General features: G+C 56.3%; 1 protein-coding gene across 1 annotated transcript in view; it reads left to right on the plus strand.

Moving 5' to 3' along the window:
- The first annotated feature begins 236 nt into the window (after positions 1 to 236).
- The window catches only part of CNNM4 (cyclin and CBS domain divalent metal cation transport mediator 4), a 51,878-nt gene continuing 29,013 nt past the window's right edge, over positions 237 to 23,101 (plus strand). The window contains exon 1 of the mRNA XM_054017693.1: positions 237 to 1,650. Within this exon, the coding sequence (XP_053873668.1) occupies positions 237 to 1,650 (1,414 nt within the window). The remainder of the gene's footprint in view (positions 1,651 to 23,101) is intronic.

A 23,101-nucleotide genomic window follows, 5' to 3' on the forward strand; every position in this document is an offset into this window, starting at 1 on the left:
TCGCACCCCGCACATGCCCCCCGCAGCCGCGAACTCCCGTCTCCACTCCCAAGACGGGACAGCAACACCCCCTTAACGCGCCCCAGCCCGGCGCCTCCTTAAGGCGCGTAGGGGGCGTGGCCCGGGGCGTGGCCGAGTCGCGGGGGCGTGGCCGCGCGGCGGGTGACGTGCGCGCCGCCAGCCCAGCAGCGGGCGGTTGTGCCTTGCGAGCGGGCGAGGCGCGGGGCGAGCGGAACATGGCGCCGGGCTGCGGCGGGGGCGCGGCGGCGGCGCTGCGGGCGCTGCTGGGGCTGGCGCTCGCGCTCCCCCTGGCGGCGGGGCCGGGCCCGCCCGACAGCAGCAGCGTGATCCTGGGCATGCGGCTGGAGGGCACCAGCAAGCCGGCGGCCGCGGCGCCCGACGGGGGCGTCATCCAGGTGACCGAGGGCAGCCAGGTGCAGCTGCGGCTTTTCGGGCTGGACATCGGGCCGCACACCGGGGCGCTGGTTGCCTTCGCCGAGCTGGGCGCCAGGGCCGGGGCCAGGGCCAGTGCCAATGCCAGCTCCGACGCCCGCGCCGACACCAACACCAGCTGCCCCGTGCACACCCAGGACCTGGTGGTGCAGCCCCACATGAACGACACGCACAACACCTCGGGTGTGCTGCACGTGCAGGTGCAGCCCCTGCGCAAGAACGAGCAGGCCAAGATCTACGTGCTGTGCACCAAGCGCGGCCCTGGCCAGCCCTGGGTGCGGCATGAGGGCAGGGATGGTCACCTCATGGTGGTGGAGGAGAAGAAGTCGCTGCTGCCCCTCTGGTTCCAAGTCATCCTCATCCTCTGCCTCCTGGTGCTCTCCGGCATGTTCAGCGGCCTCAACCTGGGCCTCATGGCGCTGGACCCCATGGAGCTGCGCATCGTGCAGAACTGCGGCACCGACAAGGAGAAGCGCTACGCCCGCAAGATCGAGCCCATCCGCAGGAAGGGCAACTACCTGCTCTGCTCCCTGCTGCTGGGCAACGTGCTGGTGAACACCACCCTCACCATCCTGCTGGACGACCTGATCGGCTCCGGCTTTGGTGCCGTCATTGCCTCCACCATCGGCATCGTCATCTTTGGCGAGATTGTACCGCAGGCGCTCTGCTCCCGGCACGGCCTGGCCGTGGGCGCCAACACCATCGGCATCACCAAGTTCTTCATGCTGGTGACGTTCCCCCTCTCCTTCCCCATCAGCAAGCTACTGGACTGCATCTTGGGCCAGGAGATCGGCACCGTCTACAACCGCGAGAAGCTGGTCGAGATGCTGAAGGTGACGGAGCCCTACAATGACCTGGTCAAGGAGGAACTCAACATGATCCAGGGAGCGCTGGAGCTCCGGACTAAGACAGTGGAGGATGTCATGACCCCGCTCCACGATTGCTTCATGATCGACAGCGACGCCATCCTGGACTTCAACACAATGTCGGAGATAATGGAGAGCGGCTACACCCGCATCCCCGTCTATGAGATGGAGCGCTCCAACATCGTGGACATCCTCTACGTCAAGGACCTGGCCTTTGTGGACCCCGATGATTGCACCCCCCTTAAGACCATCACCAAGTTCTACAACCACCCGGTCCATTTCGTCTTCCATGACACCAAGCTGGATGCTATGCTGGAGGAGTTCAAAAAGGGTAAGCCAGCCCAGGTTGGGTTCTGCTTGCTCCGCTATTGTCTTGGGCCTGGGCTGGAGCACTAGGGCAGTAGGTGTGCGGCGTTAGTGGGCCGATGGAGGAATGCCAAGGGGCTGTCACTAGCGGGAAAGTGAGAAAGGAAACTCTAGGCTGACCATCACTGGAGTCTGAGCTGGGCCCTGTGGAGATGAACTAGATGGCACCTAGTAGGTGCAACATGTCCATCTCCAGCTTCTGCAGCTCCCAGGGGAAGGGATGCAATCCTTTTAGCAGCAAGGATATTTAAAACCGAGCATTGCGGGGGAGGGAGAGACTTCTGTTTATATTGCGAGGAGGCAAATTCTGTTCAACGCAAAAATTTAGAAATACTTTGTCTGCAGAAAAGGCTGGTTTATTCTCTGATCAGCAGCCCCAGAGACCCATTCGTGGGCACTGATGGATTCCTTAGGACCTAGATGGAGGTTTTGGTCTAAAAAGTTGCCGAAAGCTAATATTTACATAAAATATTATATATGCACACAGCCTTTGTTTGGGGTTTTATTGATATCTGGAGCTAACCACTTCCCCACGTGTTTGCAACCCAAACATTGCAGGACCCGCTAAAGCAGAGAACCTGAAAGTGAAACTGCTGTAGGAGTGCCAATGAAATTGAGGAATCTGTTGTCCCAGTGGAATGAAATGCAGAAAGAAAACAAAGCTGTCGGGGGAGGGGGAAGTTGTGGCTCCGGGGGGTCAGTTCAGTTTTTTTTATCATTTTGGATGTTGTTAGCCCAGGGAAGGAAATGTCTTTACTCAAATACGGGGTTTTAACTTGGTGATGTCTCTTTGATTCAGACTGGGGGTGATTTTCTCATTTGTGTCTGAGCATTCCTGGTGCCGGATGAGCCAAGTGCCCGTCAGAGACTCAGGGTTCAGCCAGGCTGAAAGTGGGGGGTCCAAGGCAGAAGTGCTCCCCCTCATGCTGTCCTTTAGATGGCAGTTCTGTGCAATGTGCTGGGGGTGTGTGTCCCCATGTTCAATCTGTAGCTTGTGTTACTGTGTAAACCAGAAAGTCAAAGCAACAAATTGCTTGTACACCCCCTCTCACCCCCCCCCCCAGCAATGGCAGTGCTCATAGCTTCTAAATGTGGGTCACTCTCTAGCCCCAGTATATGTGGGGCAGGACTTGACCCCACCAGCCGTGCAGTGACCGGGACAGTGACTAGCTTTGCTCTCCAGCTTAGCGGGAACAGACACAAACAAGCCAGGAAGCACTGCTGGTTGTTAGCTGATCTCTTTCCAGGATAACAGCGCTTGCAGGGGGCACCGGGCACCAGGGTCACTCCGCTGGGCCCAGTGGTTCCGGTCGGCAGACTCAGGGCCCTGGCAGTGGGCTTCAGAGACGCTTTGGAACCGAGTCAGCGCTGGCCTAGAGTCCTGGCAGTGCAATGCCTGGTTTGGGGCCTGTGTGCAGTGGGGGGAGGTGTCGCACTCCAGTTGCCGATGGACAGGGGTCCAGCCCACCCCACCAGCGCCCAGGGACAGTCAGAGCAGCGAGCCCAACATCTGAGCAGGCCACGGAGTCAGAAGTCCCCTCTCACCCCAGGCCTTAGCACTTTGTTTGTGTCTCTCGGGCCTTTCCTGGGAGTAGCTCTGGCAGGGTATCCCGCTCTGTTTGGGGCTTGATCTGTGTTTGTTCTGCGTTGTGGAGGCTTTGTCCCTGCGCTGACCCCACAGTCAGGCTGGCAGTGCTGGGGCAGGCGATACTGCCACGCCTGCAGCCCTGCGGGCCCTGAACTCCGAGGGTCCCACCCCAAGCAGCACGGGGCGAAACACTGGGACCATGTTTACTGCTTCTGGTTCAGGACCACGGGGCTGTGAGTCTGCAGGGATCACCCGAGCCTGCTGGGGAACCTGGCAGGAACATATTACACGTGTCCCCCCTCCCAGCTGAGCAGGATCCACTCTCCCTGTTACCCCCCTCCCTCCCCAACCACAGGCCCAGCTCACTCACATTGCAGTGAAAGGGACTTTTCCCCTTGCCAGTCCCCTTCCTCCCCAGCCCAGGCAGGCCAGGCAGCAATGCGGGTGGGGAGAGATTTGTTTACTAGAACTGTCGCTGGGGCACTGCCAGTTAGCACCTGAAAATCTGGAAGCTACCGCTGTGCCAGAGCCCCGGTGCCCGCCCCGTTCGCCCCTGCGATGGGCACTACGGACATGTGACGTGGGTCTGGTCTGAGGTTGGGACAGGAGCTCAGGTCACTTTCATCTGATCCCTTGTCCCCGCTGGGTTTGGTTCTGGCTCCATCGCCTGAAATCCAGACGCACCCTCCCATCTGGACTGGCTGCAGCTTTTCTGCTCAGCTGGTCCAGGCGTGGTTTGCGCTGCACGTTGGACCCAGTGAACCTGGTTCCCGCCCGCCCCGCCTGGCAGTGGCGAGAGGCTGGCAGGAGTTTGTGCAGTGAGAGCACTTGGGGGAATGGTCACACGGGTCTCTGGAGTCCCTGTGCCCCAACAAGTGCCTGTGCAGGCGTGCGTCCCTGAGACACTGGTGTGTGTGTTCTGGGGCCGAGGGCACGGGGCAGGTCACACCCCGGCCACGCTACCCTCGTGACAACAGGCAGGGCCTCAGTCCAGCCAGCTGAAAACCTCGCTGAGCTGCAGCTCTGGCCACAGACTTCCCTGGCGGGGGAGGAGAGGGGTTATGAGCTCCCGAATGTCAATACCCCCAATCTCTTCCCCCTCCCCACACACACACTTAAAAAACTTAAGTCAAGGAATTAATGGCTAAGCTACAGATTTACTCAGCCCTGCCTGCTGGACAGGACGGGGGCTCCTTAAAGCACAGACTCAACCTCCCACTGGAGCCTCTTGCTGCCTTTTTGAATTGTTTGGGGGACATAATTGGCCCAGGGTTGAACCCGTGTGAAGATCAAGCTCCTTTCTCCTCCCCCCGGAAATTGGTCCCACGAGGGCGGGCTGAGGCCCCTGGCAAAGTCAGGGCTCTTCTGCCGGCTCGCTGGGGTCCCTGAGCAAGTTCCCACCCTCTCTGTGCCCAGCGACCCAGAGCCCTCTCTCAGGGACCAAGTACTCGGAGATCCTCGCATGGGCGGGGCTAGGGAGGGGCCATGGGTTAATGTCCCTGACTGAGGGTCTGTCCACACCCGCGGCTGGCCGGGCTCGTGGGGCGTTTGGGCCAAGAGGCTGTTTAACTGCAGCGTGGATGTCCTAGGACCCTGCAAGGCAGGAGGGTCCCAGAGCTCTAACAGCCCCACAGCCTGGGCCAGCCGTGGGGGTGGAATTGCCGTGTGGGGACCCTGTTGTGCGGTGTGGGGCACACGCCCACTAGGAGAACATACTTTGTAGGGAGCTGTGGGGGCTCTTGCAGGGTTTCTCTCCCTTTACCCCTCGGGCCTTGTGGCGCAGGGGCAGGGGCTCCTCGCTCCAGCTGCGGCTGAAGCTCCCTTGCCCCCATGCCCTGCATCTTGAGAGCAGCACAAAGCACACACCCCCCACCCCCCGTGGCTGCTCCAGGGTGCAGCCAACCCCTGGTGGGCTGAGGGTGTCAGGAGCCTGGCTCTGCTCTCCCTCGATGCAGCCTGTCACTCTGCCAATCGACTGCTGGGCTAGCTGACGTTCTCCGAGCTTGGTCCTCAAGGGGAGATGAAAGGCCTTGAACAATAAATAGCCTCTTGCCTTTGGCTTTCCCCTCTGGCGCAGAGAGCATGCAGCCTGCAAGCCACCGTACGTGAACACTGGTTCCTCCTCCCCCCTCTGCCCCGGCCCCGCTGACGCGTCTGCATTCCGGTGATGGCTCCTGCCGAAGGAACGGATCTCAGTGGGTGAAAGCTTTTCAGTTCACATTAAGATCCTCCTCCACCATCACATCCAGCACCTTTTTATGTCACCCCACCACTGCCTGTCCTCTTTGTCACCCCCGCATTCTTCTTTGGGCACTGATCCATACCTCCATTAGATCTCCTTGCCCTGCTCCATCCCCGTATTGATTACATCCCTTACATCCGCCCCATCCGCTCATCACCACAATGTTTATCTGGCCCCCATGGTGGTAGCATCTGAGTGTCTCACAATGCTCCCTACACTGATCTTTGCAGCGCCATGAGGCTGGGCAGTGCTGTTCTCCTGCTTTACAGACACCGAGCAGGGGCCCGGAGGGACTAAGTGACTTGCCAAGGTCACACAGGGAGTCTGTGGCAGAGCAGGGGATTGATCCAGGTCTCCCAAACACCAGCCCGGCTCCCTGACCTCTGGCCTGTCTAGCCGAAGTCTTGGTTCTTTGCACATTCAGTTCTCTCCTCTCCAATTTCTCCTCTATTTTGTGCCATTTCCCAGGCCAGCCTGTCCTCCCCTTCCCACACCGCTCTGTGGGCCTTCAGAAAAGAGATCTGGTGAATTTCACTTTGCTGCTGGCTCCTGGAGCAGAGCAGCAAAGCCAAAGATGGGTGCTGGTGACCTTTTCTGGCTCGTCCTCGGCCACTTTCAGCTGTGCCCTGAAGAAGGAGACTTCATTTCTCTTGCACCTTCAGATGTACCTCAGATTGCTGTGAATCAGCCTTGCAAAATCAGCCGCAGCCCAGGGGCAAAAACCAGCGTGCACTGGTGAATATTTGTATTAACATTGCAAATCACTCCTCACCTGTCCAGTTCCTGGTCCTGGGTCAGGCAGGAAAGTGAAAGCTCACAGAGCATATGTAAATACTATTTACTCTTCTAACACCATCCTAAAGTCATGCAGGAGCGTTTCTTTTTCCTCATGTTGCAGTGAGTTCCACAGGCTGAATCTGCACTGGCATGGGGAAGGGCACAATAGATCACTGTTAAACTGCTTGACTTCATCAGCTGTCCCCCTGCTCTCCCCTCTTGGGGCTAACAGCATGGAGGCATCTTCCATCCTGTCTCCATAGTCCCAAGCCTGCAAGGTTACTGTCAAATCCCCCCACACTCTTCTCTTCTGCAGACTAAACAAGCCCAGTTCCTCTCCTCATAAGTCATGTGCTCCAGCCCCCTAATCATTTTTGTTGCCCTCCACTGGACTCTTTCCAATTTTCCCACATCCTGGTGTGGGGTCCAAAACTGGACACACTACTCCACGTGTGGCCTCACCAGTGCTGAATAGAGGGGAATGATCACGTCCCTCGATCTGCTGGCAATGCTCCTACTAATGCAGCCCAATATGTTGTTGGCCTTCTTGGCAACAAGGGCACACTGCTGACTCATATCCAGCTTCTCGTCCACTGTAACCCCTAGGTCCTTTACCAAACACCCGTCTGGGAGCTCGCGGGGTCAGAAGGTCTGGGACGGAGGATTGCCCCGCTCAGCGTCCTTTTGGGTGGGCACGTTCCGACACACAGACTTTTGAGTGAGCTCAGGCAGAAGTGTGGGCTGGATGCTGGAACGTAGGGTTACCATACGTCCGGATTTTCCCGGACATGTCCGGCTTTTGGGGGCTCAAATCCCCGTCCGGGGGGAAATCCCCAAAAGCCGGGCATGTCCGGGAAAATCAGGAGGGCTCCGGTGGTGCTCGGCCGGTGCCGGCGCCGGTGCGGGGCCGGGGGCATGGTGCCGGGCCGGGAACCAGTGGGGCAGTGCCGGGCCAGGGTCACAGTGCCCGGCCGGGCGCGGGTCCGGGGAGCCGGTCAGCCGGGGAGCCGAGCCCGCCGGGCGGGGAGCCGGGGAGCCGAGCCCGCGGGGCGGGGAGCCAGGAGCGGGGCGGGGAGCTGGGGAGCCGAGCCCGCGGGGCGGGGAGCCGGGCCGGGAGCCGGGCGGGGAGCCGGGGAGCTGAGCCCGCGGGGCGGTGAGCCGGGCCGGGAGCTGAGCCCGCGGGGCGGGGAGCCGGGGAGCCGGGCGGGGAGCCGGGGAGCCGAGCCCGCGGGGCGGTGAGCCGGGGAGCCGGGCGGGGAGCTGGGGAGCCGAGCCCGTGGGGCGGTGAGCCGGGCCGGGAGCCGAGCCCGCGGGGCGGGGAGCCGGGGAGCCGGGCGGTGAGCCGGGGAGCCGGGCGGGGAGCCGAGCCCGCGGGGCAGTGAGCCGGGCCGGGAGCCGAGCCCGCGGGGCGGGGAGCCGGGGAGCCGGGCGGGGAGCCGGGGAGCCGAGCCCGCGGGGCGGTGAGCCGGGCGGGGAGCCGGGGAGCCGAGCCCGTGGGGCGGTGAGCCGGGCGGGGAGCCGGGGAGCCGAGCCCGCGGGGCGGTGAGCCGGGGAGCCGGGCGGGGAGCCGGGGAGCCGAGCCCGCGGGGCGGGGAGCCGGGGAACCGGGCGGGGAGCCGGGAGCCGGGGAGCCGAGCCTGCGGGGCGGGGAGCCGGGAGCCGGGGAGCCGAGCCCGCGGGGCGGGGAGCCGGGGAACCGGGCGGGGAGCCGGGGAGCCGAGCCCGCGGGGCGGGGAGCCGGGGAGCCGAGCCCGCAGGGCGGGGAGCCGGGAGCCGGGGGGGTGCGCCGGGCCGCCGGGGGCCGGCAGTGCTGGGCGGGCCGGGGGTGGTCGGCCGGGGCCGGCACCCCAGGGCCCGAGCCGACCCAGGCTGGAAACGCCGGGGGGCCAGCCTGGGCCGCGCCTCCTCCCCCCACACCGCCCCTTACCTGCTACAGGCTTCCCGCGAATCAAATATTCGCGGGAAGCAGGGGAGGGGGCGGAGACTTTGGGGAGGGGCCGGGGTTGGGGCGGGGGTGTGGGCGGGGCTGGGGGCGGGGCCGGGGGCTGTGGAGTGTCCTCCATTTGGAGGCACAAAATATGGTAACCCTACTGGAACGGGGCGGGGACAACGGGGGCTCTGGCTATGCAGACTGGATGGTCAGAAAGGATCACTGTGATCATCGCGTCTGACCCCTGTTGGCTCTGTGAAATCGTGCCTTCAGGGCAGCAGGAGAAGGGGCCGTTTCTGAGGCAGTATTTGGCCTGCGAGTTGCTGGACGGGCAGTGGCCAGAGCCGTCGGCTGGGCAGGGTCTGGTGCTGTGGAGGACTGACGATCTGCAGAGAACTGGCCGATCACATAGCGATAGTAATAACCACAGGCCTAGCTCCTCTCCTTGGGCCTGATGCAAAGCCCATTGGGTCCCTGGGAACCTTTCCATTGGCCTCAGAGGGCTTTGGATCAGGCCCCCCTTTCCAGTTGCATGGAGACAGTCACACACTGGCGGCTTCCTGGGTGCTGCTTCCATGTGAGCAGTTGCTGCTGCTGCCCCAGGGCTTGTTGTGCAAGGAGGGGAGGTCGGAGGCGCCCACCTGACAATCTGTCACAGAATGTGCCGCACACGGTGAGGTGAGAAGAGGCCTGGCTGAGTGGGCAGAGTGCAGGTGAGACAGGCCAAAGCGTGCAGCACCCAGAGGGGTGCCCGGCTTCCCTGACATGTCCGGTCACAGCCAGAGCAGCCGGCGCCATGGTGGGTTCTGCTCTCCTTCCTCTCCGCCTGCATCTCACCTGACGTCAGCACTCGCTAAAGCTGGAAATCCAGGCAGGCTGCACCGTGTCCGGATGGTGCTTTAACCCTTCCCTACCTCCCACCCTCACTGAGCTCCAGCCTTGCGTGGGTGCACCTTGTTATACTCCCCCAGCTGCCCCGCTCCGGGAGGAGGAGATGGAGGGGCAGCTTCTGCTGTCACAGCCCCCTGATAACACTTGCCACCCAGGATTGTTCCTGACCTGCCCCTGACCTGAAGAGTTTGCTCCAGTCCACCTCAGCCGAACATGGTGTGCGGGGCCGAGAATGAGATCAGTCCCTCAGCCACGGGCAGATCCTTCCTCCTCCCAGCTCTAGGGGCTCTGGGTCCCCGGAGTGCAGTATTCCTCGGCACACGGAGCCTTGTGTCAGCAGGGGGTGAACGAAGCCCCGGCTGTATCTGCATAATGATTACACTGTGCGTTCCTTCGGCCAGGACACGCTGGGCTGGGGGTCTCCCCTGGTTAAAAACTGCTAATAGTGCTTCTGATGATGATCAATGATCTGGAAGAAAACAAAATCATCCCGAGAAAGCTTGCAAGTGACACACACATGGCAGGAGTGGTAAATAGCGACGGGGCCAGGGTGCGGCTACAGAGTGATCTGGATCGTTGGGTGAGCTGGGCGCAAGCAGTGTGTGCTTTAATACGGCTACGTGTAATTGTGCACGTCTGGGAACAAGGCTGGGGACTCTCTCCTGGGAAGCAGGGACTCTGGAATTGGCTGGACTTGAGCTCCCAGGGCGATGCTGTGGCCAAAAGAGCTAATGCAATCGTGGGATGCGTAATCGGGAATCTCGAGAAGGAGCAGAGAGGTGATTTTCCCCCCATTTGGCACTGGTGCGACCGCTGCTGGGATCTGGTGCCCAGTTCTGGTGCCCACAATTCAGGAGGGATGTTGATAAATTGGAGAGGGGACAGAGAAGAGCCACGAGAATGATTAAAGGATTGGAAAACCTGCCTTATGGTGACAGACTCCAGGAGCACAACGTATTTCGCTTACCAAAGAGAAGGTTCAGGGGTGACTGGATCACAGCCTATAATTATCTACATGGGGAGCAAAGATTGCATTAACAAGCTCTCCAGTCTAGCAGCAGAAGGCCTAACGTGATCCAATGGCTGGAAGTTGAATCTAGGCAAATTCAGATTGGAAATAAGGCGTACATTTTTAACAGTGAGAGTCACTAATCGCTGGAACAACTTAGCAAGGGTCATGGTGGATTGCATCATTGGCAGTTTTCAAATCAAGACTGGCTGTTTTTCTAACAGATCTGCACTAGGAATTATTGTGGGGCACATTTCTGGCCTGTGCTCTGCAGGGGGTCAGACGAGATGGTCTCTTCTGGCTTTGGAAGCTCTAGTCTGTGACCCTAGGGAGCTGCATGGAGAAAGGCGCATGACTTGGCGTCCTGGGGTTACGGCGAGGACGGAAAGCTGGAATTAAGAAAAGCTTCCTGCCAGCGAGGTCTGTTAGACTTTCAAATCCTCTCCCCATTCCTTGGGGTGTTTAAAGTGTTGGAGAATGGATCTTACAGTGTCTCCTGGGGCCCGGCTGGATGGGACCCAGTGGGGCTGTTTCCGTCTGCGGCCCTTGCGAGAGGGGAGTTGGTTCTCAGCCATCAGAGCTGCAGTAACTCACAGCAGGAATTCTATATGGAGCGTTCGGCATCCCAAGGGCAGGAGTGGGGGGGGGGGGCAGCACCCAGCTGGCGGGAGCTGTCGTAGCCTCTGCAGTCACTTGGCCTGTGCCAGCAGACACCAGCTGAGGCTCAGCCACGGTTCTCAGGAGCTCGGCGTGGCCTGCGGGCAGCTGTGGGTCCTCCCCTCACCTCCCCATGCACGCGTGCTGTGCACACCCAGGTGCCAGGACAGGGCTCGGATCCATCTGTGGCTGTAACTCCTCCCTTCCCAAAGCGGAAATGGGTGGGGCCCCTTCGTCCTGGCGCTGATTGGCTGAGCCAGGGAAAGTGCCCGCGAGCCTGTGGCCGAGGGGGGCCTGGCGATAAAGGCAGCCTGAGCCCCAAATCTCTGGTTTGTCGTGTGTGTTACAATCCCAGGGGCCCCCTTGTCACTTGTGTCAGCCAAGCGTCCAGTCCACTTGCACAAACGCCCTGGGTGCCCCCCTCCTGCCCCGTTTAGTTAATGTCTCCCTGCAATTTTCCCCGATTCCCCCCATGCCAGGGGCTCTGTGTGCCCCCCAAAATATGGGCCCCCTCATGCCTTCCCACACACCCTCCCCTCCCCTCCTCGCCATTGTTATGTGTCTGGGAGTTAAGTCACAGGTTGCTGGCCTGTGAAACCCGGCGTGGGATGGGCAGAGGAGCTTGGCTGCTGTGCTGGGAGGCGTCAGCGGCTGGGGTCAGCCCTTGATTGACCATAGACAGTTGCAGAGGTGCTCGAGGCTGGGGCTGTGCTAATGAGCTGGCAGGGGCTCCGTGTGGCCCCCAGAGCCCCCTTTTGACTTGCTGATTTCCCCCCATCGATCCCTAGGACATACCCTGAAATTGTGGCATCAATCGGATGTGGCATCCAGTAGCCGTGTTACAGACAGATCCTGGTGTCGCTGCCAGGGCCCAGTGCTCCCCCCCAACCCCACGCACCTCGCCTGGGGCCCCACTTCGGCAGCAGGAGCAGCGAGCCCAAAGAGCTGGGGGCTGGAGAGGAGCTGTGCGGGCTGTCGCATTTGACACCCCTCTCCACTGTTATTGGGAGCGCCTGGGTTTCTCTCTGGGGTGAGGCACCCAGTGCTAATGTGAGCACCTCTTGTGCCGCTCCCAGTGTCCGTCGGGATCAGGCACCACCTGGACTCCCAGCCCCCTCCCCAGTTGCAGTTGTGTTGCAGAAATAGAAGCGTTACTGCGTGGGGCTCAGTACAGCAGCACCGTCTATCCCTCGGACGCCACGAACAGCTGGGCTTGGGCACTGTGTCTCTGTGCCAGCGCCTGCCAGGTGGGGCAACTTTGTTCCTCATGCCATCAGCCGCCTACCACACCACTCTGCCAGTGCTGTTTTCTGTCCTGCAGGACTGTGCATGCCCAGCTAGCTGCTGACGAACCAGGCACTATAGCTCTGCTCCCTTTGGTGCCAGGAGCTGCCAGGGCGGGCACCGTGGTTGCTCTGAGGGGTCGTGCCAGAGTAAGGTGGGCAGCCTAGAGGAAATACAGGGGGTGGGAAATGTACCCAGCACCTGGTGGGAAGGAAGGTGAAGCTGGTGGCTCTCCCTGACCCCTGCCTGGGGGCGCCACTTCTCAGACTGAGCTTTGGCAAGTTGGGTTCTGAGTAACTGGAAGCCCCTCACCCCACCCTAGGCCTCCTCTGGCTGCTGGAAGGGAGAAGTCACTTTTTCTCTCCCTCCTGATGAAGCAGGAGAGGTCCCCACTAAGGCAACCCTTCCCCAGCCTCCTGGCTGCTGCTGGTGTGTGTGCGCTCCTGTTACTGTCCCCTTCCCTCAGCTTTCTCCTTCAGATCCCCCCTGTAGCCCAGAGAGGGCAGGGGCTGACCCTGATTCCTGACAGTTTCCCTGCTGCCTGCAAGGTTCTGAGCAGCCACCGTGAAACTGACCGGAAGCTTGTCAGTTTCACTCTGCGGCAGCTTGGGGAGGCATTGCCTGGCTGCAGGCTAGAGCAGGGCTTCAGGGCTAGAAACTGGATTTGTAGCAATGCCTGGCTGGGCCACCGGCTGCACCCGCTGCTCGGAGCGCATGGGGAATGTCTCTGTTCTCCGCTGACGTTTCTGCTGCTCAGGGATGAGAGTTGTTTTCCCTAGGGGTGGGTGGGTGCTTGCTAATTTCCCCCCCCCCCCCCTTGCTTCAGGGGCATGCAGCGATCGCCATGGAGGCAGGAGGCTGTCCCCATGGGCAGCATCCCTCAGTGGCCAGGCAGGTGCTGGGTGTTTTCCAGGTCTCCCATGAATCACGTATTGGCCCTGCAGGGTGCGGACCGGCTGGGGCAGCCCTCCGGACGCTGCGTGGGTGAATGAGGCTGCGGTTTGGCCTGAGGTGGAGGGTGATGGACAGAGGCTAATGTGGGAGCGGGAGGGATAAGGGCACAGAGAAGTAGATGGGGGTGACAGCAGGCAATGGGGCGGATGTGCGCAGAGGCAGAAAGTCGGTGTCTGAACTGTTGAGGTGGGTCCCTGTCAGTGCCTGGATATGTGTGTGCGAGCTGCTGCAGTTGAGTCAGGGGGAGGGGGAGGTCAGTGTATGGACCACGGCAAGTCTGTCTTTGTATGGCTGCGTGGCTAGAGCCCTAGACTGCACTCAGGGACCTGGATTGTGTTCCTGGCGCTGCCACTGTAAGACTCCTCATGCCTCAGTTTCCCATCTGGGCAGTGGGGAGACTGATGCTGCCGCGCGTTGGGCTCTCGGCCTGGCCAGTGCTAGAGAAAAGCTGGGGGTTGTCCCTGGGAATTCAGCGCTCTCCGAATGCGTCAAGGCTACATGTCGGGAAGATCCGTTTCCCTCTCTCTGCCATGGCTCAGTGCTGAGCGGGTCCCCGTGTGTCACTCCTTGTCAGTGCTGCTGGTGTGCGAGAGCAGGGTGCCATGACGCGGAGCCTCGCCTCACGGGGGGCATCCCAAGGTGTGAACCGAGAGGTTCGGCAGGGGAAGGGGGAGGAGCTAATGCCCGGGGAGAAGGGCGTGCAGACCCAGGCAGGTGAGAGAGGGCGTGCCTGGTCTGTGCAAACATCCTGCCAAGGCCGTCTGCCCCATCCCGTGGGGATGGACCTTTCTGCTGGCCACAGGGTGGTTCCTTTTTATTGTTTTCCTCTCTGTCCGGCAGCAGCCTTTCCAGTGTGGCAGGCTCAGCCAGTGCGGCCGGCAGGGCGAGCGAGCAGGTTCCCTGCTTCCTCATGGGGAGGGGGCCGAGGGAGGGGCCGGGGATGAATAGGGGAGCCTGGGAAGATTGCCAGCCATGTGGCGATGGCAGACAGAGTCCTGACCTCGGGAGAGACGTTTCCTTGCTGTGCCTCTGTGTCCATGTGACCTGTAAAGATAAGGCCCCCCACCGCCTCCAGCTAATGTCTGTAAGGTGCAACCCTGGCTGACCAAGGCATCCCTTTGTCCTCTGGCTCGGACTCCTTGCTCTAGAGCATGGCTGATGTCGCTGGAGAACATTGCAACATGCTCCGGGGCTAAGGCGGCAGCAGTTTCTGTTTTAAAGCTGATTTTTGAACCTCTCCCAAATCCACGAACGTCGCGAGTGCGCCACGGAGCCAGGTGAGCGCGGGTGCTGCAAACTGAGGTCACTTGGCAAAGGAGCTGCTGAGATACAGCACCCCCAACCCTTGCTCCAATGCCCTGTTCCCCAGACCTGAGGAAGACTCTGTGTAGCTCAAGCGCTCGTCTCTCTCCACAGAAGTTGCTCCAATAAAAGATCACGCCTCCCCCACCTTGTCTCTAATATCCTGGGACCGACATGGCCACACCAATGCGGCTTCTAAAATGTCAGCTTTCTGGCCGTCCTTTTGTGCACAAAGACAGAGAAAGATCTATAGGCAAAACGCCCATAAAACTCAACCCACGGGGCTGGTGCTGCGGAGATCCGGCGCCTGGTACCCAGAACAAGCTACAAAGACTCGTTGTTATCAAGTCATTCACCTTTCGTTTCTGGTACGCCGGGCCGTGCATGGAATGCCAGTAGGGTGCAGAGAGAGGCCTCTTCCCAACAGAGCCTGTAGTCTAGGGGAGCATGCACTGAGCTGTGTATTCTGCTAACTGCTGGTCATGTTTTGTGCCCTTCACAACCCTGATTGTCTCTACGTTAGAAATGGGTTAACAAACAACTGTCATCCTCATGAGGGTGCACATGGTCACGCTAGCCAGACCCGGAAAGAGCATCCAGATCTGACTGTCCAGGTCTCGTTAACTCAACGCCTTTCAGAATGAATATGCCAAATCTAGAACACGAGATCAGCCAGACTGGGTCAGATCAAAGGTCCATCTACCCCAGTGTCCTGTCTGCCAACAATGGCCAAGGCCAGGTGCCCCAGAGGGAATGAACAGAACAGGGAAGCATCAAGTGATCCATTCCCTGTCGCTCATTCCCAGCTTCTGGCAAACAGAGGCTAGGGACACTCAGAGCATGGGTTTGCAACCCTGACTGTCTTGGCTAATAGCCATCGATGGACCTGTCCTCCATGAACTTATCTAATGCTTTTTTGAACCCTGGCATAGTTTTTGGCCTTCACAACATTCTCTGACAAGGAGTTCCAAAGGTTGACTGTGCGTTGTGTGGAGAAATACTTCCTTTTTGTTTATTTTAAACCTGCTGCCTCTTAATTTAAACTAGGTGATCCCTAGTTCTTGTGTTATGTAAAGGAGTAAATAACACTTCCTTATTTACTTTCTCCACACCCATAATGATGTTATAGACCTCTATCATATCCCCATTTAGTCATCTTTTTTAAAAGTCCCAGTCTTTTTAATCTCTCCTCATACAGAAGCTGTTCCATACCACTAATCATTTTTGTTGCCCTTTGTAACTTTTCCAATTCCAATACATCTTTTTTGAGATGGGGCGACCAGAACTGCACAGTGTATTCAAGATGTGGGTGTACCATGGATTTATATAGAGGCAATATGATATTTTCTGTCTTATTATCTATCCCTTTCCTAATGCTTCCTAATCTGTTCGCTTTTTTGACTGTTGCTGCACATTGAGTGGATGTTTTCAGAGAACGCTTCACAATGACTCCAAGATCTTTCTTGAATGGTAACAGCTAATTTAGACCCCGTCGTTTTATATGTATAGTTGGGATTATGTTTTCCAATGTGCCTTACTTTGCATTTATCAACATTGAATTTCATCTGCCAGTTTGTTGCCCAGTCACCAGTTTTGTGAGATCCCTTTGTAGCTCTTCGCAGTCTGCTTTGGACTTAACAATCTTGAGTAGTTTTGTATCAGAGGGGTAGCTGTGTTAGTCTGGATCTGTAAAAAGCAATAAAGAGTCCTGTTGCACCTTAAAGACTAACAGATGTATTGGAGCATAAGCTTTCGGAATACCCACTTCGTCAGACGCATGTAATGGAAATTTTCAGAGGCAGGTATAAATATGCAGGCAAGAATCAGTCTGGAGATAACAAGGTTAGCTCAATCATGGAGGATGAGGCCCTCTTCTAGCAGTTGAGGTGTGAAGACCAAGGGAGGAGAAACTGCTTCTGTAGTTGGCTAGCCATTCACAGTCTTTGTTTAATCCTGATCTGATGGTGTCAAATTTGCAAATGAACTGGAGCACAGCAGTTTCTCTTTGAAGTCTGATCCTGAAGTTTTTTTGCCGTTCCTATACCAAAACCTGTAGGAGAACACTTCAACCCCCTTGGTCACACAATAGCAGATGTAAAGGTAGCCATCTTACAGCAAAAAAACTTCAGGACCAGACTCCAAAGAGAAACTGCTGAGCTCCTGTTCATTTGCAAATTTGACACCATCAGCTCAGGATTAAATAAAGACTGTGAATGGCTAGCCAACTACAAAAGCAGTTTCTCCTTCCTTGGTCTTCACACCTCAACTTCTAGAAGAGGGCCTCATCCTCCCTGATTGAACTGACCTTGTTATCGCCAGATTGATTCTTGCCTGCATATTTATACCTGCCTCTGGAAATTTCCATTACATGCGTCTGACGAAGTGGGTATTCACCCACGAAAGCTTATGCTCCAATATATCTGTTAGTCTTTAAGGTGCCACAGGACTCTTTGTTGTTTTTTTAATAGTTTTGTATCATCTGCAAATTTTGCCATCTCAATGTTTACCCCTTTTTCCAGATCATTTATGAGTAAGTTGAATAGGACTGGGCCCAGTACAGACCCCTGGGGGACACCACTAGTTACCTCTCTCCATTCTGAAAACTGGCCATTTATTCCTACCCTTTAGACAGGTTCCTCGCTGTTCTTTGGATCTGGGCTCCTTAGAAAGTGCAGCCTGGAGAATCGCTGTAAGTGTATGATGCAGGGTTGTTGTAGCCGTGTTGATCCCAGGATATTAGAGAAACAAGGTGGGTGAGGTCACATCTGTTCTTGGACCAGCGTCTGTTGGTGAGAGAGACAAGCTTTTGAGCTGCACAGAGCTCTTCCTCAGGTCCGAAGCCCGCTGTGACAGAGAGAGGTTAGCAAACGTACATCTTCAGACCTGCAGGAAAGCTGTGTGTAGCTCAAAAGCTTGTGTCTCTCACCAACAGCAGTGGGTCCAGTAAAAGATATTTCCTCATCCACCTTGTCTGTCTATAAGTGTGTGAGTTTTATGAGCCAAAATAGCTTTTAAAGCGCATAAAAAAATTACAGAAAACACAATGCAGCTGGTTAATGGGTTACAATGTCACAAAATATGCTCAGCACACACAGTCACAATTATCCAGAGAGACTAAATCAGTTCAGTTAATTCAAGGTCTTATCACAGTCCTGCTAAAAGGCAAACGTCCCTAGTTCTGTGCTAGGCTTGGCTGGGTGGGGTTGGTTAGGGTTACCATACGTCCGGTTTTTCCCGGACATGTCCGGCTTTTTGGTAATCAAACCCCCGTCCAGGGGGAATTTCCAAAAAGCCGAACATGTCCGGGAAAAATACTCCCTGGCTTACCTTAGAGCGGGCGCCGGGGGCTGCTGTGCTCCCTGACTCCTGGGCTCTGTAAGTGCCGAGCTGCCTGAGGGCTACCGGCTTCGGGCAGCCCCCATGCCACCGGACCCTGCGCCGCCGGCCGGGCACTTCCCCTCCCGGGCTCCGGGGGCGCAGGGTCCGGAGGCATGGGGGCTGCCCGAAGCCGGAGCGCTCGGGCAGCTCGGCGCTTACAGAGCCCAGGAGTTCAGGGAGCACAGCAGCCGCCGGAGCCCGAGAGGGGAAGTGCCCGGCTGGGGGCGCAGGGTCCAGAGGCATAGGGGCTGCCTGAAGCCCGAGCGCTACCGGCTTCACGATTTGCCGGGCAGCCCCCAGACCCCGCACGCCCGGCTGGGCGCTTCCCCTCCTGGGCTCCAGCTGCGCTGGGGAAGCGCCAGCCGGGGGGGCAGGGTCTGGGGGCTGCCCGGCAAACCGTGAAGCCGGTAGCGCTCGGGCAGCCCTTTTCGTGTGGCTGGGAGGGAGGAGGGGGAATGCAGGCACTCAGAGGAGGGGGCGGAGTTAGGGCGGGGCCAGGGCCCCGTGGAGTGTCCTCTTTTTTTATTTTTTAAATATGGTAACCCTAGGGTTGGTTTCAAGGTGGATCCTTAAACATAGACTCATTTACCCATTTTCTGGCCTTTGGAATTCGAGGACTGCTTGTGTCCGTTCAACCAAGCAAATGTAAAGTCGAATTGAGAAATGTAGCTGTGACATTCTATACCTTGGGGGGAGCGTCCTGGAACTCCCATAATCTTCATTTTCATATAATGGTGATCTCACATATACAGCAGGCCTTGTAAGGTACCAAGGGAAAGGTTATGATCTGCTGAAAGTCATTTCTCTAGCCATACATGTGTATCATTGATGCATATGAAGTTGTGAGAATTGTGTAGTATGATGGTCACTAAAACATGCTGTAAGTTGGGGAATCAGCCAGATATTCGCTCCCCAGAGGCAATAGCAAGGGAAGAACCAACGCCCGGGGGGGGCGGAGGGGTGTGAAACAGCCCATCACCAGCCATTGTCCAGCAAAGGAGCTACAATGTGATGACTCACCTGCATAAGGGCACACCAGGGGAATTGCTCAACCTTGCTGGGAGACTCAGCAATGGCCTCCAGACATGCCTGGACTTGTGCTCCCTATGCACATGGACTGAGGGTATAAAAGAAACCCAGTGGACACATACTGGACCTTCTCCTGCCCCCACCTATGCAAGCAACTAAGACACTGAGAAGAAGACTAAAGACTCCAACACAGGAGACTGACCCAGGTTTAAGGAACAAACCTGTATGTTAAGCACTGCAACATCCAGTGGGGTGAGAAAAACTGCTTAGTCTAGGTGCTGCCCAGTCTAACAGGGTTGAGAGTTTAGACTGCGTGCTTAGATTTTATTTCTTTTGGTAACTAACTGACTTTTTGCCTATCACTTTATATCACTTACAATCTACCTGTTACAGTCAATACATTTGTTTAATTGTTTATCTTTACCAGTGAGTTTGTATGAAGTGTGGGGCAAATCTGCTCAGGTTTGCCAAAGGCTGGTGTCTGTCCACTTTCCATTGCAGAAGTGGTGATGATATATTCCTGGGGTACAGTTCTGGGAGCTGGGGGAATTTGGCTCTGGTGCCTTTCTCTGGGTGATTCACAAGTGGCTCTTGGAGCATTCATGCAATCCAGCTGGGTGTGGGGTCTCCACATGCGGTTGTGCTGAGTGATCACAGAGCCTGGAGGGGTTTGCTGCTGGTCACTAGCCAGGCACTGTGAGACACAGCCCAGGCTGGGGAGAGTTCAGGGGTCACAGCGGTTCCACAGTCCCAGGCTGCACCCCGGGGAGCCTGCTACAGAGGCACAGCGAGCAGCGTGAAATACACAGCTTGTTGTACTGAGCAAGATTTACACTTCATACACTGGTGTAAAGATTTTAAGTGTGGTGGCTAAGGACAGTCAGGAGGAAGCTACCGGTTTGTTATTTTCTGTTTGCTTATTTCAGGAAAGGGAAGTAGGGACAGAAAAGCAGGAACATGAGTGAAAGCAATGAAGCGATTGCGAAGTTGGAGCTTTTTAGGCTGCAGGTTGCAGAAAAGGAGAGGGAGCACCAGAGAATATTGCAATGAAAAACTGGAGATAAAGGAGAAGTGGGAAGAAAGAGAAAGATAGCAGGAAGAAAGAGAGAGCGAAAACACCAACTGGAACTGCTAGAGAACCAGAACCCACCAGCCCCAGTGATTCCCATCATGCCAAAAATCCGCTGTTGGGATCATTTTATGTTCTGCATGCAATGAGGCAGACGATATTGCTGAATATCTGAGCACCGTTGAAAGGCTGTGTGCGGCGCATGCGATCCCTGACGCCACGAGAGTTCCTACCCTGATTGTAAAATTAACTGGTAAAGCTCGAAATGTAGTCAGTGGAATGCCTATTGAAGATGCTTTAGTCTGTTGTAAATTTAAAGATACTGTTTTGCGAAGTTTTCAGATTACCCCTGAAACATGTCGAGTTACATTTAGGAATCTGAAGAGGGCTATTGGGGTGAGTAATGCGAAATGTGTGAACAAAATGAAAGATTTGATGGGAAAGTGGGCAAGGGGCAAAGGTGTTACACGCTTTGAGGGAATGTTGGATCTTGTGGCTCAAGAGCATTTCCTAGGCATGTGTAAGGCGGATGTGAAGTAGTGTCTATGGGACAAAGATGTAAAGTCTGTGGAGGAGATGGCGTCTCTTGCTGATGCCTTTGAACAGACCCAAGCATCTCTTGAAAACAAACCACTGAAAGAGGTGTTTGAAGCTGGTAGGAAGGGGAGATCCCATTTTATTCCTAGCAAGAGGGAGGATGGCTGGAAGGCTGGGTACTCACCTCCCCAAAAACATTCCTCTAACTCTCATCCCAAATCTCCTGTAAGAGCAGAAGAGCCCAGGTGTTATTGGTGTAATTCCACTAATCACCTGAGGAATAGATGCCCTGTGCTAGGAGGAAGCAGGCAACCAATAGCTCATGTTAGTTGTGCCGTCCTCACCACAAAACCCCCCCAGGCAATTGAAACCTATCGTATTGGTTCTGTGACGTAGCCTCTGCAGAACCAGATATGGAGCATGTTTCGGCTGTCCAAATTAATGGTAGGGAATGCTTGGGGCAGAGGGATACAGGGGCCCAGATCTCTCTGGTTAAGCAGAGTGTGATTCCGAAGGCCAGTATGTTACCTGGCCAAATGGCAGAGATTGTGGAGGTGGGCAAAGCAGATTTCTTGTACCACTAGCTGAAATCCATGTGGTGTGGGAAGGTTTGGAAAATGTTTTGACTGTGGGAGTGATGGAACACCTCCTAGTCGACCTGCTCCTGGGTAATGATTTTTCCCGTGTAGCTCAGGTTAAAGTATTTGCCTGCAGCAGGAGGGAGTGTTATGCTGGGATCCCTGAGGGAAAGGGTACGGTCTCAGGAACTGCTGAGAGAATGGGAGAGAGTCTCCTTGATTCTTCTGCAGCAGGTGGAAGCTACATCCTTCCAGGTGGGAGGGTGGTTGAGACCAACTCCTGCAATGCAGCTGGAAGCAACACCACATTGGGAAGGGAGGGGGGTGTAATGCTGGCCAGGGAGAGAACTGTCCAGGCTGTTAGCTGCCAGCAGGTCGCGGCTGAACCAGAGTCAAACCCAGCTCTAGGGAGCAGAGAGAAATGTGTCCCAGAGAAGAGCCAGGGAATCTCAGAAACCACTGAGATGGATGAGGATTCCTGTGACTCTGTAATACAGGGAAGCAGGGTGCTTTCAAGTAGGGGAGGGGCTGAGACTAGTTCCTTTCCAGCAGAAGGCAACATGCCCTCAGGCGCAGGGGCAGGAGAGGGGTTGTCAGGGATTAAGGAAACTGTTCCAGTTGTTAGCTGGCAGAGTTCTGCAGCTAAACAAAAGATAACTACCTGAAAGGGGGTGCCAAAGAGGATGGATCTAGACTGTTCTCAGTGGTGGCAGATGACAGAACAAGGAGCAATGGTCTCAAGTTGCAGTGGGGGAGGTTTAGGTTGGATAGTAGGAAAAACTTTTTTACTAGGAGGGTGGTGAAGCACTGGAATGGGTTCCCTAGGGAGGTGGTGGAATCTCCTTTCTTAGAGGTTTTTAAGGCCCGGCTTGACAAAGCCTTGGCTGGGATGATTTAGTTGGGGATTGGTCCTGCTTTGAGCAGGGGGTTGGACTAGATGACCTCCTGAGGTTCCTTCCAACCCTGATATTCTATGATTCTATGATAAAACCCTTCCTAGGGAGCACTGAAGAATATGTCTTGGAGAGGGGCCCAGAGGAGGAAACTGGGGAAGGAATAGTGGGGGTACAGGAATGTCTCTGCACTGGTCACTTAGGAAAGGATGCCCAGGACTGGATGGCTGGGTCAGCATCTGTGCACCCGGGTACTCAGCCCATGACCCAGGTTTTGAGAGGGAATTGTGTGACTGACTTCCTGGAGGGGAGCAGTCACACAGCTGACTTCCCAGGGACAGAGAAAAGGGTGATGGAGGGTACCCCAGTCCAGGTCCCAGTTTTTCAGGATGCTATTTCTGATAAGTTTTTGGAAAGTAACGGTGTCTCTTTACATCAAGATGTAGCTCCAACGCCTGTGACAACAGAGGAGTTGAGACCAGAAAATTGCCAGGAGGTGGATTGTGAGAATGCAAATGACCCAATGAGCAGAGAGGGGGGTGTTTTTCCCCAGGCTGGTGAGACACAGGGAGCAGTTATGGGAGAGTTGCTGGGAAAGGGTGAATCTGATCAAAGGGTAAACACATCTAGCCCAGAGAGCACAGATCACAGCCCTCTAGGGGGCAAGGAAGGACCCAGATCTGGGAGGGGGAAACACCAGGTAACCCCAAAAAGGGAGCTGGATTTTCTGCACATGTACAGTCTTGGGGTTGGGAGACTGCTCCCCAAAGGGTCAGTCAATGTGCAGGGTCCCCCTGAACACCCATCTTGCCAGACCCTGAGGGTCCAAATTTCCAGAAACATGATTAAATTAAGCGCTCACACAGAGGGGAACACTGGAGGGAAGGAAAAGCCAGTGACTGATTACATGGGAGAGAGTCAAAGGACACCCTGGGTAATGAACAAACCAACCTCAAACCAGACTATCTGAACAGAGCGCGTGGTATCATAAAGATACTTGTAAACACACATCTATGATAAAATTTTTGGTATTAATGTTAAGTTTTGGTGATAAGAATTTTGACATGGATGTTAAACCTTATGGTAACGCTAGTTCTCAGTTAATACATGTAAACAGCTTTAAAGCTTATCACAGCAGAGAAACCATAAAAAACCTGGTTTGCTGTGTGGGAAAGGGGAAACCGAGGCACACCACCTCATGGCCTTGAGGGCTGGGTGCCAAGAGAACTATAACACAAACTGCCTTCGAGCTAGTCAGTGACTAACCCTCTTGCAGTAAACTAATGGCGGAGGTGTGT

This window comes from Malaclemys terrapin, chromosome 2, assembly GCF_027887155.1.
Source record: "Malaclemys terrapin pileata isolate rMalTer1 chromosome 2, rMalTer1.hap1, whole genome shotgun sequence".
Lineage (NCBI taxonomy): Eukaryota > Metazoa > Chordata > Testudines > Emydidae > Malaclemys > Malaclemys terrapin.